Source organism: Mytilus californianus, unplaced genomic scaffold (genome assembly GCF_021869535.1).
Source record: "Mytilus californianus isolate M0D057914Y unplaced genomic scaffold, xbMytCali1.0.p SCAF_9, whole genome shotgun sequence".
Classification (NCBI taxonomy): domain Eukaryota; kingdom Metazoa; phylum Mollusca; class Bivalvia; order Mytilida; family Mytilidae; genus Mytilus; species Mytilus californianus.
This window is the reverse complement of record NW_026262745.1, coordinates 62,702,356-62,716,265: the sequence shown is the minus strand read 5'-3', so window position 1 is coordinate 62,716,265 and position 13,910 is coordinate 62,702,356. Positions and strand designations below refer to the sequence as shown.

At 33.3% G+C, this 13,910-nt stretch overlaps 1 protein-coding gene and 1 long non-coding RNA gene across 2 annotated transcripts in view; one reads left to right on the top strand and one right to left on the bottom strand.

Moving 5' to 3' along the window:
• The window catches only part of LOC127714528 (uncharacterized), a 62,122-nt gene that overhangs the window by 13,987 nt on the left and 34,225 nt on the right, over window positions 1-13,910 (bottom strand). Inside the window, exon 2 of the mRNA XM_052220615.1 lies at window positions 3,229-3,448. Within this exon, the coding sequence (XP_052076575.1) occupies window positions 3,229-3,448 (220 nt within the window). The remainder of the gene's footprint in view (window positions 1-3,228; window positions 3,449-13,910) is intronic.
• Window positions 10,255-13,910, top strand: part of LOC127714535 (uncharacterized) — a 42,299-nt gene continuing 38,643 nt past the window's right edge. Inside the window, exon 1 of the long non-coding RNA XR_007987773.1 lies at window positions 10,255-10,836. This is a non-coding gene — a long non-coding RNA (uncharacterized LOC127714535). The remainder of the gene's footprint in view (window positions 10,837-13,910) is intronic.

Below are 13,910 nucleotides of genomic sequence, written 5' to 3'. Positions count from 1 at the left end.
AGTTTGACCATAGATGAATAAACCCTCATACATCTATGGTTTGACGATATAGTTAGTAGACTTCACTCTTCATAGGAGTGATTGCCCTTAAATGAGGATTTTTTTTTCATCCTCTTTTGTGTTTTGAGCAAAAACTAAAGAAGATAGAGAGAAACTAAACAGACTAAAAGATCAGTAAAACAAGATCAACAAAATAGAGATTTTTGTCATAAAGTCTTCTCGTCTACAATGTTTAGAGTGTCCTTTGTTTGATATGCACATAGACCAAGGTGAGCGACACAGGCTCTTTAGAGCGTCTACTTTACTACCCTCTTCACCAGGTTCCCGCCCGACTGACCCCTGTAATTGAGGGGTGAACATGGGATGATTCCCACTTCACTCCCCCTTACTATTTCTTTTTGGTGAAGCATAAATTATCCCTTTTTTACTACCTTCTTCACCTGGTTCCCGCCCCTGTAATTGAGGGGTGAACATGCGGTGACTCCCACTTCCCTCCCCCTTACTTTTATTTTGGTGAGGCATAAATTATCCCTTTTTTACTACCCTCTTCACCTGGTTCCCACCCGACTGACCCCTGTAATTGAGGGGGTGAACATGCGGTGACTCCCACTTCCCCCCTTACTTTTTTTTGGTGAAGTATAAATAATCCCTTTTTTACTACCCTCTTCACCTGGTTCCCGCTCCTCTAATGTAGGAGTGAACATGCGGTGATCCCCCCCCCCCCCTTACTATTTTTTTTGTGAAGCATGCATTATCCCTTTTTTACTACCCTCTTCACCTGGTTCCCGCCCGACTCTCAAAATTCCCTCCAACCTAACTCCCAGTCATTCCCAGGATTCGATTCCAGAATCGTGTCCACGCCTCGTATTTGTAATCATAATTGTTATATGTACACTGTGATATGTTCCCCTGGGGATCTAATTTGGAAAAAAAAATAATAACTTATCCTATCTTATCTGTATATCATAAAACACACTGCGACTTTTATGTAGCAAAATGCCAAATAAAAAAAATGAATCAAATAGGTACAACGGAATCTAAAGGAAATCTTCGGTATCAAAGATATTGTCATCAGCAGCCAATTAAGCCGTATGTCTGACCATAATTTATTAATTACCACTATTACAGCTAACAGTTATGTAGACTATTGAACATTAATAAAAAAAAATTATAAAAATAAAATAAAAAGAAAGGAATATATATGTAATACACATTATGTTCAGCAATTAACCATTGGTACATGCATTTCGTATTGCTCTGGATGGGGTTTACTTTTGGGAATTCACTAAAAACTCTGGCTGTTACAATAAAATGATGGCGGTTTTGGGGTTTTCCCGGGCTGGGTTATAATCGTAAAAATTGATAATACTGGAAAATACTGGTTAACACGATTTTTAAAGCTTATTTATTCATAAAATGGTTAAGTAATTGTAGTTTCATAGTAGTAATGCGTTACATATACATGTTATTCAAATAAACCTTTGAAGTAATTTTCAGATGATACACAATAAAATTACCTTTTCTCCAAAGGGTCTATATCGGCAGAATACAATTGTAAGTTTTGCATATTTTTGGATACCTTTTTTAATTCCCAGAAAAAAAGGTCTCTTTAACTTATGTGTCGCGTAAACCTCACTGTCAGGAGATACATCATGGTCATATCCATAACGTACGTGTGGAGTAAACCTCACTGTCAAAAGAACAAAAGGGAATCCCTATAGAGTATGTGTCGAGAATCCTCACTGTCAGACCAAATATCATGGTAATCCCCATAACGTACGTGTGGAGTAAACCTCACTGTAAAAAAAAAACCAAAAGGGAATCCCTATAGAGTATGTGTCGAGAATCTTCACTGTCAGAACAAAAATCATGGTAATCCCCATAACTTACGTGTGGAGCAAACCTCACTGTCAAAAGAACAAAAGGGAATCCCTATAGAGTATGTGTCGAGAATCCTCACTGTCAGACCAAAAATCATGGTAATCCCCATAACGTATGTGTGGAGTAAACCTCACTGTCAAAAGAACAAAAGGGAATCCCTATAGAGTATGTGTCGAGAATCTTCACTGTCAGAACAAAAAGCATGGTAATCCCCATAACTTACGTGTGGAGTAAACATCACTGCCAAAAGAATAAAAGGGAATCCCTATAGAGTATGTGTCGAGAATCCTCACTGTCAGGACAACAATCATTGTAATCCCCATAACGTATGTGATGTGTGGAGTTAACCTCACTGTCAAAAGAACAAATGGTAATCCCTATAAGGTATGTGTCGAGTCAACTCCGCTGTCAGAAAAACACATGGTCATCACTATAAAGTATATGTAGAGTAAACCTATCTGCCAGGAGAGCATATGGTCATTTCTATAACGTACAAATGTATGTGTCGCGTAAATTTCACTGTCAGGTGAACACATGGTCATTTCCTATAATGTAATGTATATGTAGAGTAAACCTATCTGTCAGGAGAACACATGGTGATTTCTATAACGTACAATTGTATGTGTCACTTAAACCTCACTGTCAGGAGGAGATAAGTCATGGACCTCCCCATAACGTATGTGATGTATATGTTGAGTAAACCTCACTATCGACAGAACAAATGGTAATCCCTATAAAGTATGTGTCGAGAATTCTCACTGTCAGAAGAACAACTGGTTATCTGTATAACTGATTTCTATAACGTACAATTGTATGTGTCGCGTAAACCTCACTGTCAGGAGGAAATAAATCATGGACCTCCCGTTAACGTATGTGATGTATATGTTGAGTAAACCTCACTGTCGACAGAACAAATGGTAATCCTTATAAAGTATGTGTCGAAAATTCTCACTGTCAGAAGAACAACTGGTTATCTGTATAACCCATGTGTCGAGTCAACCTTACAGTCAGGAGAACAAATGGTCATCACTATAACGTTTGTGTCGAGTAAGCCTCACTGTCAAAATTACATATGGTCATCCCTATAACGTTTTAGTCGACTCAACCTCACTTTCAGAACAAATGGTAACCTTAAAACGTAAATGTCGAGTTATTCTCACTGTCAGGAGAAAAAAATGGTCTTCCCTTTAACATATTAGTCGAGTCAACCTCAGTTTCAGGAAACACATTGTCATCCCTGGACGTTTTTAATAGTCGACTCAACCTTCGTTTTCAGGAGAACAAAATGATAATCCCTATAACTTATGTTATGGCTTAATTATTAAATAAGTTCTAGATATTTCTTACTTGAAAACCATAACTCCCTCTGTGCTAGAGATGGTTAAACTATTTATGCAAGTCCAATCGTCTATTGTTGTCCCAAAAGCATTTAAATTGATGACGGAATTCTGTAGCGTTGTAGTTGAGATTGTGAGTATTTTTGATTGTTCTGAATTGTCTGATACTTGTGTGTATTTATATTCCCAATCTGAATTTCTCAGATTTTCAGGCAAATGACATTCGGCGTCTAAAAAAAAAACCCAGAATAATAAAAATCATACCTCATGAAATTCAACGAATTTGTACAACAGTAGATCACGGTAATTGCCAAAAAAAAAAGAGACAACCATTGATGTAAAGAAAATAAATCGTAAATACACTTCGTATTGTTTGGTTAAACTTCGGGAAGGGATTTGTTTTTTGTTTTTTATAAGATTTCGATCCCATACACAAATGTTAAAGAAATGTAGACGATTTCAAAGCCTCTCTCGAGCTAAACTCGTCCTCTTGCCGATGAGTGTGACGAGTAAGAAATCTAACTTGTCACTGACTTGCTGGAGGAAATCAACTACAACTGGAGACTGCATGATTTTCTGTAGATTCGGGTAGAATCCGTCTCACTGATATTTAAATGTTCCATACCTAGCGTGTATTTTATGTCATGCCTGAATAATGTATAATTATTGAAGTTACATTAACAAGTACATATTTTTTCGCATTTTTGCTGTTTCCATGGTAACGGCGGCCATCTTGAAAATGCCATACCCCGATTGCAAATTTGCACATGTTGGTTAACATTATGGTATAGTTCCATAACAATTGGTTCATAGAATTCCAAGATATAAGCTGGACAAAAAAAGTGGAAGAAAAAAAATAAGAAAAAAAGAAACGTAGAATAACAATACGTCACCCCAACTCCGTTGAGGGTGCCATAACTAGATTTGTAATTGCAAGCAATAACGGATGGCACCCTCGTCCCCTCATTGCCAGGGTAACGGCAGCCATTTTGAAAATTCAAAAGTTGAACATCGCATCTACACATGCCAGTTACCATTACTGTAAATTTTCAGAGAGTTTGAAGCATTTCGAAAAAAATTGACATTTTGAGTGTTTCCATGGTAACGGCCAATGTTAAACTTTCGCCCAGTTTCCATGACAATGGCGGCCATTTTGGAATTTCTAAATACTGAAAAATCATCTAGGCATACGAACTAACATTTTCATAAAGTTTCATCCAGTAAGGTCTTATAATAAAAGATTTTGATTTTTGATTTTTTTTACATTTAAATGGTTTCCATGGAAACGGTGGCCATTTTGAACCATTCCAAAGTCAGGTGCACAACTTCACATGGGGGTCCTCATTATAGTAGAGTTCCATCAACATTGGTCCATTAAATTCCGAGAACTAGCTCGGACAAAAATGTGTGGAAGAATAATAAAAAGGAAAAAAAGAAACGTAGAATAACAGTACGTTACCCCAACTCCGTTGAGGGTGCCATAACTAGATTTGTAATTGCTAGCAATAACGGATGGCACCCTTCCCCCATTGCCAGGGTAACGGCAGCCATTTTGAAAATTCCAAAGTCAAAGAGGGTATTTACACATGCCAATTAACATTATTGTTAAGTCTCATTGAGTTTGGAGCATTTTGATTTTTTTTTACATTTTTGCTGTTTCCATGGTAACGGCAGCCATTTTGGAAATTCCAAAGACAAATGGGACATCAGCATATGCCAGTCAATATTTATGTGAAGTTTCATTAACTTTGAAGCATATTGATTTTTTGGACATTTCTGCTGTTTCGATGACAACGGCAGCCATCTTGGATATGCCAACCCTTATTTGCACATCTGCACATGGTGGTTTTACATTCTGGTATAGTTCCATTAAGATTGTTCCATACAATTCCGAGAAAACGTCTGGACAAAAAAAGTGGAAGAAAAATAATAAAGAAAAAGATACGTAGAATAACAATATGTCACCCCAACTCAGTTGAAGGTGCCATAATAATAATAAGAACTGAGCAAAAACAATAAGTCTTCCCAAACTTCGTTTGGGAGACTTAATAAAATGATTTGTATATACTGCAAATACACTATTGCGTATTATTATATGAAAATCAATCTCTCAGACTTGTTATCTAAATTCGAATACATGTTTAAATATCTGAAAGTTTTCATCATTAAAGAGAGGCGAAAGATGCCAATGGGGCATTCAAACGAATAAGTCGAAAATATACTGACAACGCCATGGCAAAAATAAACAAGTTGCTTTCTTTCAAAAGAGAAAAACAATACGTGAACCCCATACCGCTGACTGGTCACCAAAAAAATGTTGCCGATTTCTTTCGCTTTTGATTTGAAATTATTGACTGTGAATAGAATAAGGTAATCGTGATGTTAAAACATATTTTGAAAATGTGTAACTTTGATAAGATTCTTGCAGATGTCAATTAAAAGCACCGTTTGATTTTAGTTGTAAATAGTAAATAAAGTTGAGAATGGAAATGGTGAATATGTCAAAGAGACAATAACCCGACCAAAGAGCAGATAACAGCCGAAGGCCACCAATGGGTCCTCAATGGAGCGAGAAAATCCCGCACCCGGAGGTGGGCCTCAGCTGGCCCCTAAATAAAAATGTGTACTAGTTCAGTGAAAATGGACGTCATACTAAACTCCAAAACATATAACTGAACTAAAATTAAAAAAACATACAAGACAAACAAAGGCCAGAGGCTCCTGACTTGGGATAGGCGCAAAGATGCTGTCTGTACTCATGGTAGAGGTGGAATAGGGAAAATTTCCATGTGATTTGTAACTCTGTGTCCTGCAACTTATAAAAAGGGTGCGCATTTTGTTCTTGAGAGTAACACAGCAGCTTCATTAGGATCTATAATATACTGGCAATTATTTTCGTCTCATAAAACATTACTTAATTCAATCCAAATATTCTACAGGACAAATTTAGTTTTGAAGAATATTTTGTTTTCAGATATATTATGAATACCTGAACATGCTCTCAAAAGAACCAATTTATATAAAAAAAAATTGTTTGCTAAAAGTCAATTATATCATCATAGATACTAGGATTTAAATTGTGTTGGCCAGACGCACGTTTCATCTACAAAAGTCTCAACAGTGACGCTCGGATGAAAAAAAGGTAAACAAGGCCAAATAAAGTGCGTAGTTGAAGAGCATTGAGGACCCAAAATTCCGATAGGTTTTGCCATATGCAGCTAAGGGTATCTATTTCTGGGTAGAAACTCCTTAGTTTTTCGAAAATTTAAAAGTTTATGATAGTACAGTCACTTAAAAAAAAAAAGAAAAAAAAGATAAGAAACAACTACAGGTCAGAATACCAGAAGTCTTCAAAGTCACATGTCAAGCTCTTACTGTCGTGTCCCGAATTAAAATTGGAAATGCGAAAATTAACATTCCGCGAGTGAAATTAGTATTTATGATGCATGTGGTTTTCTTGCGCAAGAAATAGTAAATGGAAAACATTTTCTCAAATCTTTACTCAAATTCATTCGTTTGATACAATAATACAATAATTGGTGGATTCATTTGACACAATAATTGGTGGAGTATTCGTTTATTCATTTGACACAATAATTGGTGGAGGCCCGTTAATAAATGTTGGACGACTTTTAAAAGCTGACACCAAACATCGACATCCAGACCTTACAGCATGCTAGCGTTTCGACAATTCGAACAGGAATATTTATATTTGAACATTATTTTTGTACCGTTCGAACTATTTAATTTCATATGTATTTCCAGTAAATGATTTATTTGTGAATTAATCAGAATACACCATTGAACAACGACACCAGCTGAATATCAAAGAACATATATATAATGCATTATTTTCAAAGAAGAACTTTTATCAACATCAGTGACATTAATAACTTTAAAGTTATATTTTTGTGTATTTTTATTGTAAACATATATTTTCATGAAACTGTGAGTATATCAAATGCTTATTTAAAATCTATTTTACAATCTAAATTTTAAATTTTAAATTTTCAGCTATGAAACAAAATGTTCATTCTCATTTCACAAATCGTATTGCGTTTCATGTCTTAAAATTTTAAGAAAATCTTTACTCAAATGCTGTTTGAATAAGTTATAAAATTATTTTTAGATAAAATGTTGTAAAATTTATTCATTTAAATCATCCATTGAATAACTTTTCAGAATGATGTTAATTAGAACTTTGTTTGTATTTCAAACGCTTGTCAATATTATCATTTGCAATCAGTCATCTTTAAGATTAGGTTCAACTTTCATTTAGGGTTACATAAAGTAAATCTCCTTGTTTGTAAGTTACCTATTAGGAACAAGTTAGACAAATTCTTGTTGCCGTTTACTGTTGGATAATCTAATACCGGTACAAAGTAATAATAATTTAATATATATATATATAGGCAAGCATATTGCATAGGCAACCTGAATAGCAGGGACGCCACACAAAAATACTAAATAAAGGGCTACCCCAGGAGCAGGAACGCCACAAATACTTAACATAAAGGGCTACCTCAGGAGCAGGGACGCCACAAATATTTAATATAATGGGTAACCTCAGAAGCAGGAACGCCAAATAAACGACTAAACAGTAACTTAGAGACTGAAGTAAGCAATTCAAATTCTGTTAAAGTTTTATTCTAGTCTTTTCATATTTCATATATTTTTGCAACATTTTGTTTAAAACACTTTGCATATATTTTTAATTAAATTTCATTAACTGTAAAAATAAACGTTCAATTGTAAGCATGCGGGTAACAAACTTTCAAGAGCAACGATTTAAAATTAATACCAAAATATTGTAACATCAAAGACATCGATTGATTTATAAAGAATTACAAAAAAAAAACACCAATTAAACAGGACGATTAACATGCAGTCTCGAAAATGAAAAAAAAAAAAAGAAAAAAAAAAAGAGAAAAATATTTAAAAAAAGAGGATTCAAGTTTTTTTTATCGCTTAAAATCAAAAACAAAATACTATACTTTATTTTTTTTTTGCATCGCAATCTTCTCAATTACTTGTCTTCTATATTGTTTTGAGGTTTAATATGGATATTAATTATTTATTTACGTTAATAATTAATAGTTATAAATCCATTTTCAGATTAATATAGTAAACATAAAATTGTATGCGATTTCTTTAAAATATTTTTTTTTTATTTATATAATTTTGGAGTCCAAAATTTCTAAGGAGAGTGATATATTGTGATAGATATTTGACATAAATTTTGGATATAGATGACGTTACAATTATTCCTTTGATATTGAACTTATCTCTTCTATAAAACTTCGGCTGATGCCAGACTGACCTCCAGTTGTATGTCTGGCAGAGTTTGACATAAGGTCTTAGAAGTTAGACAGCGGTCAACCTGCGTCAGCAACTTTATTTATAACTCATAAAGCATAAATTCTTTTGTTTGTTGCAATCAGTTAAGGGTTACTAGGACATTCAGAAATTAGTATATAAACTGATCAAGCCGCTATAATATTAATAGCGAGTTTCTTGATGTTCTAGGTGAGTCTCTTGATTTTGAAAACAATTTAGATTTTAAAGTATTTTTCTTTTAATTTTATTTTGGAAAAAGAATAAATAAAGTTTATAAGTAACTAATATTTTAATTCAAAGGTTGAATTTAACAGTAATTATTATTGTTATTATTTGATATTTAATTTGAATTGTTTGTAGTATTTTATTATTGTTTTCAATTTATTTTGACATTCAAACTTTGTATATTTTAATTATTTTTTTATTAAATTAATAGCGAGTTTCTTGATTTTCTAGTTTGGTTTTCTTTCCTGTTGTTGTTCCCGGCCTGCCTCTACATCGGCAACAACGCCCGGCCTGCCTTTACATCGGCAGCAATGCCATACACCATCAAAGGCATTGTTCACAGCTAGTTTCCTCCGAACATGTAAAAAAATCAGAACCAGCTCTCACAGATGTAGTTCGTCTGTTGAGAGTCTGAGGGAAAAGAACAGTAAGCAGACCATGTTACATTACGCAAATATCAACCAACTTCTTATTACAATAAATGGTGGTTCATTCATTCGGACAATAATTCGGATTCTCTTGATACAATAAATGGTGGATTCTCTTGTTATAATAGATGCACTGATATTCTAGATAAGAATATGCTTTCACTTTATCATACGAATACCTTATCTAGGCTCAAATCTAATGTTAATTGAATTCGAATGTCAAACTACCTATCTCAAGAGGTTTGACTCCATATTCATTGCCCTTTAGGGGCTTCGGTGGACTAGTTACACCAAACAAAGGAAATGATAATAATAATAATAATAACAATAATAATAATAATAATAATAATAATAATAATAATAATTGGCCTAATATTAAAACCGAACTGGTGCAAAATACATCATTATATAATATAATACACAAGTGGTAATTAACGATAAAAATCAAAGCTGGTTCTTTCAAAGTCGTAAACAATTATGATTTTGCAGTAACTCTACAGGAATTGTGTGGGTTTGGATGTTTTCTTTTTGGTGTTATTGAAGAGAATTCTAAGGTAGATAACTATTTTTTTTTCTTCAATTTATTCATAACCTTTTGTAAAATCTGATTGTAAAGACATCGGTCTATCGAAGAAGGCTGTATGTTGGTCTCTAGGTGTAACTTTCAGTTGCGTCGTTGGGTTAACCCCACTTTCCTCACATCTTTAACTCAAACGAAATATGTTATTTTTGTGAACAAATATTGGTTGTAGTATGAAAAAAAACATTCTTTTAAATGTATTTTTAATATGTTTCTCGTGAGTGAAGACATTTATTACATTGATTATTTGTTAAAATTGGATTTCCATCTAGCTTAAGTTACAAAATGTATCATATGGCTTTTGGCTATTTGCCTGAAATATGTATTTTCATTTGAAAGGCGTATTTTAATTCAAATATTATTTAAACTCTCCTTTTTGTAACTTTTTTAACAGTTTGCATTCAAAATTCAAGTGTGGAATTTACATTATAAAAGCATTTGAAAATAACTTTCATGTTGTGAAAGTCTTTTATCAGATATATTGTTGTGTAATTACAATTATTGAAGTGAACATTTAAGATAACAAAAAATGCTATCATATATATATTGGAAGACATGCTATAGGGAGTTCCATCTGATTTTGGTAATTAAAAATATTAACGAATAGCAAACATCTACTTTTATGTGTTGCTCCAAAATATGAATATAATGAGAAAAATAAATACAGAAAGAAAAATTAAGAGAAGAAAATGAAAAAAAAAAAAGATTGAGATAAAGAAATACAACGAGAAGGAGAAGTTTCTTGCCCTTTAAATGCGCTCACACAAGGAGTTTCATACAATTTTATTTACACCAAAATGTGTCTTATAAAACTAAAAACAATATTACGTACGCAAAGTATTCCAAAAACAATATAAGATTCAAAGTACAAACAACTTAACATGAATACTTAAGATATGTAAACAAGTTTATGTTTTGATTAGCTCAATCTCAGACAGAGCCCAACAAATCAAAATGTTGCTAAAGAAAATGGCATTTAATTCTTCAGGGGAATATACAACTAAACAACAGACATATAAAGCACCAAAGGATGAACATGCAGTGCAAGGTAAGTGATAAATGGTGTATGTTGGTGGATTTTTTAAAGTAACATGTCGACAAAAAAGAGAGGCGGAATATACCAAAGGGAAATCCAACTTAAAAGCCGAAGACAAATTAAACTGACAACTCCATGGCAAAAAAGTAAAACAACGAAAAGACCAACAAGAGTATACAAAATACAACCCAGAAAACTAAAGACTGAGCATTAACAGTAACGCGTCGCAGGGGACATGGAAAAACCGGGCGTCCGTCCGTGCGTCCGTGTGTCCGTCCATCCGGTCTTGTTAGCGCTCTCACAGGTACAATTCTTGCCAGATTTTTATAAAACTTATACTATAGATTAAAATCAGCAATATCTCAGACAAGTTTTATAATGGTGGACGATCGACTTTTTTAAAAAGAGTTATGCCCCTTGGAAATAATAGATTTATGGAAAATGGCCTCGTTAGCGCTGCCACGGGTACAATTCTTGCCAGATTTTTATAAAACTTATACTATAGGTTAATATCAGCAATATCTCGGACAAGTTTTATAATGGTTGTTGGTTGACTTAATTTTTTTAAAAGAGTTATGCTCCTTGGAAATATTAAATTTATTGAAAATGGCCTCGTTCGCGCTATCACGGGTACAATTCTTGCCAGATTTTTATAAAACTTATACTATAGGTTAATATCAGCAATATCTCGGACAAGTTTTATAATGGTGGACGATCAACTTTTTTAAAAAGAGTTATGCACCTTGGAAATATTAAATTTATGTAAAATGGCCTCGTTAGCGCTCTCACTGGTACAATTCTTGCCAGATTTTTATAAAACTTATACTATAGGTTAATATCAGCAATATCTCGGACAAGTTCTATAATGGTGGACGATCGTCTCTTTTTAAAAGAGTAATGCTCCTTGGAAATATAAAACATGTGCAACGCGGGGGAACTTGGAATTATTTTTCTTTTATTATTTTTGACGTCTAAGGCGCAATATAGAAACAGACACATATCTGAAGAAAGGACACAGATTTGAGGCCGGACATAGATTTGAGGCTTACATGTATAAAGATAGCGAACAAAAACACACCAAATGAAACTGATTTCATTTATTTGTTTCAATTTTATTTTTTTTCAATTTTATGCCATTTCATTTTAATTAAAATTGTTTTTTAAATGTAAGATTTTTAAGGTGCAAAATAATTTTATCTTTAAATTACATATTTTCTTATAATTAAATTGTGTTCATCCAATCACTAAAACATTACATATTCAATTTATTTTGTTGGCATTCGAGGAATAGATATTGTATAAAATATTGGCATTCCAGGAAGACACAGGACACATATCAAAACGTAAAGTAAAATTCAGATCAGAAACTAAGATATTTAAATTTTGAGTACCGGTATTAATTGACAATAACAACAGAGAAAGAAGTAAAGAAATAAAAAAATATAACTGTATCAAAGATTGTTCACAGTAACTGGATGATTGATTTGGATGCTTCACGTCCAGTGGCAGATATTTAATGGATGTTCAGCCAGGACGAAAAAAAATTAACTATACATACAATCATTAACTGAAGAGAGGCGAAAGATACCAGGGGGACATTCAAACTCCTAAGTAGAAAATAAACTGACAAAGCCATGGGTAAAAAAGAAAAACACCAACAGACAAACAATAGTACACAAAACACAACATAGAAAACTAAAGACTGAGCAACACGAAGCCCATCAAAAACTAGAGGGATCTCAGGTGCTCCGGAAGGGTAAGCAGATCCTGCTCCACATGTGGCACCCGTCGTGAAAAGACGCCCAAAGTACTGAACCTATTGATATAAGAAAGCTGTAATAGCAATGGCTGAACTTCATAGAAGAATTAACACAGGAACTAAAAAAAAAAAAAAAAAAAAACAGTACAGAAAGACGCTTTTTTGCCATGCCATGAACACACTTTACAGACTTTCAATGCAGGAAATAAATTTAATCTTTATATAAGCGAATTGTTGTATATCCTATATTTCAGACGCAATCATTGCACAACAATAAAAATTTATAACTTCAATCAACAGGTTTATCAACCAAAAATTATAGATTCAAAAAGACAATTCCTAAAAAAAATTTTCGTAAAATACTGGATTTGAAATACTGTAACGTAATTGAGTTTCTTCAGATTGGACCAGACTGCAACGTTTGACCTTCAAGTCTTGACCTGCTGACATAAGTTTATAACAGTTTGTGGTCAGGTTTTGTAAATGTTTCTACTTGCTGCTTAACATTATTTACAGGACCCACCTATTGTATTAATTGTTAATTCGTTCTCGTCCTGGATATACATAAAATACAAAAAAATTTACGAAAAAACACATATGACAGACATGAACCAACGACAACCACTGAACTACAGGTTGCTGCCGTGGGACAGGCACATAAATAATGTGGTGTTGTTAAAAATGTTTGTGAGCGCTCAACCCTCCCCTAACCTGGGATAGTGGTGTAACAGCACGACATAAGAACAAACTGTAAAAATCAATTACAATTGGCTAAATTCAAAAGATTGGTAAGAATAAAAAATAAAAGTATAACAAAAATGCCGAACTACAAGGAAATTAAAAGAATCCATCTAAGTAGATATAAAAAGATGTGGCATGAGAGCCAATGAAACAACTCTCCATCCAAGTCACAATATGTAAAAGTAAACCATTATAGGTCAAAGTACGGCCTTCAACACGGAGCAACGAAGGTCAACTTTGTCTGAGGGAGTTGGGTCATAGTTTCCCAATAATCTATAAATTTATCAACGGTTTATTTAAAAAGCTATTTCATAAATCATGTCAGTACTGAAGCACTGATAACTGAGCTTTAAGTTATTAAAATTATTTGACCGCCATTAACAAAACAAAGAGTGACACGTATCAACCAAAATAGATAAATATACTATTTTTACAATTATATTATGATTCAATCTTACTTATAATTAGACCATTTACGTTGCGAATTCAGACATATATTATATAATTATATAATATACATTATACTACAATAGAAGTGCACTAATTTAAACTTAAATATAATTACAGTTCGACACTTGAGACTTAC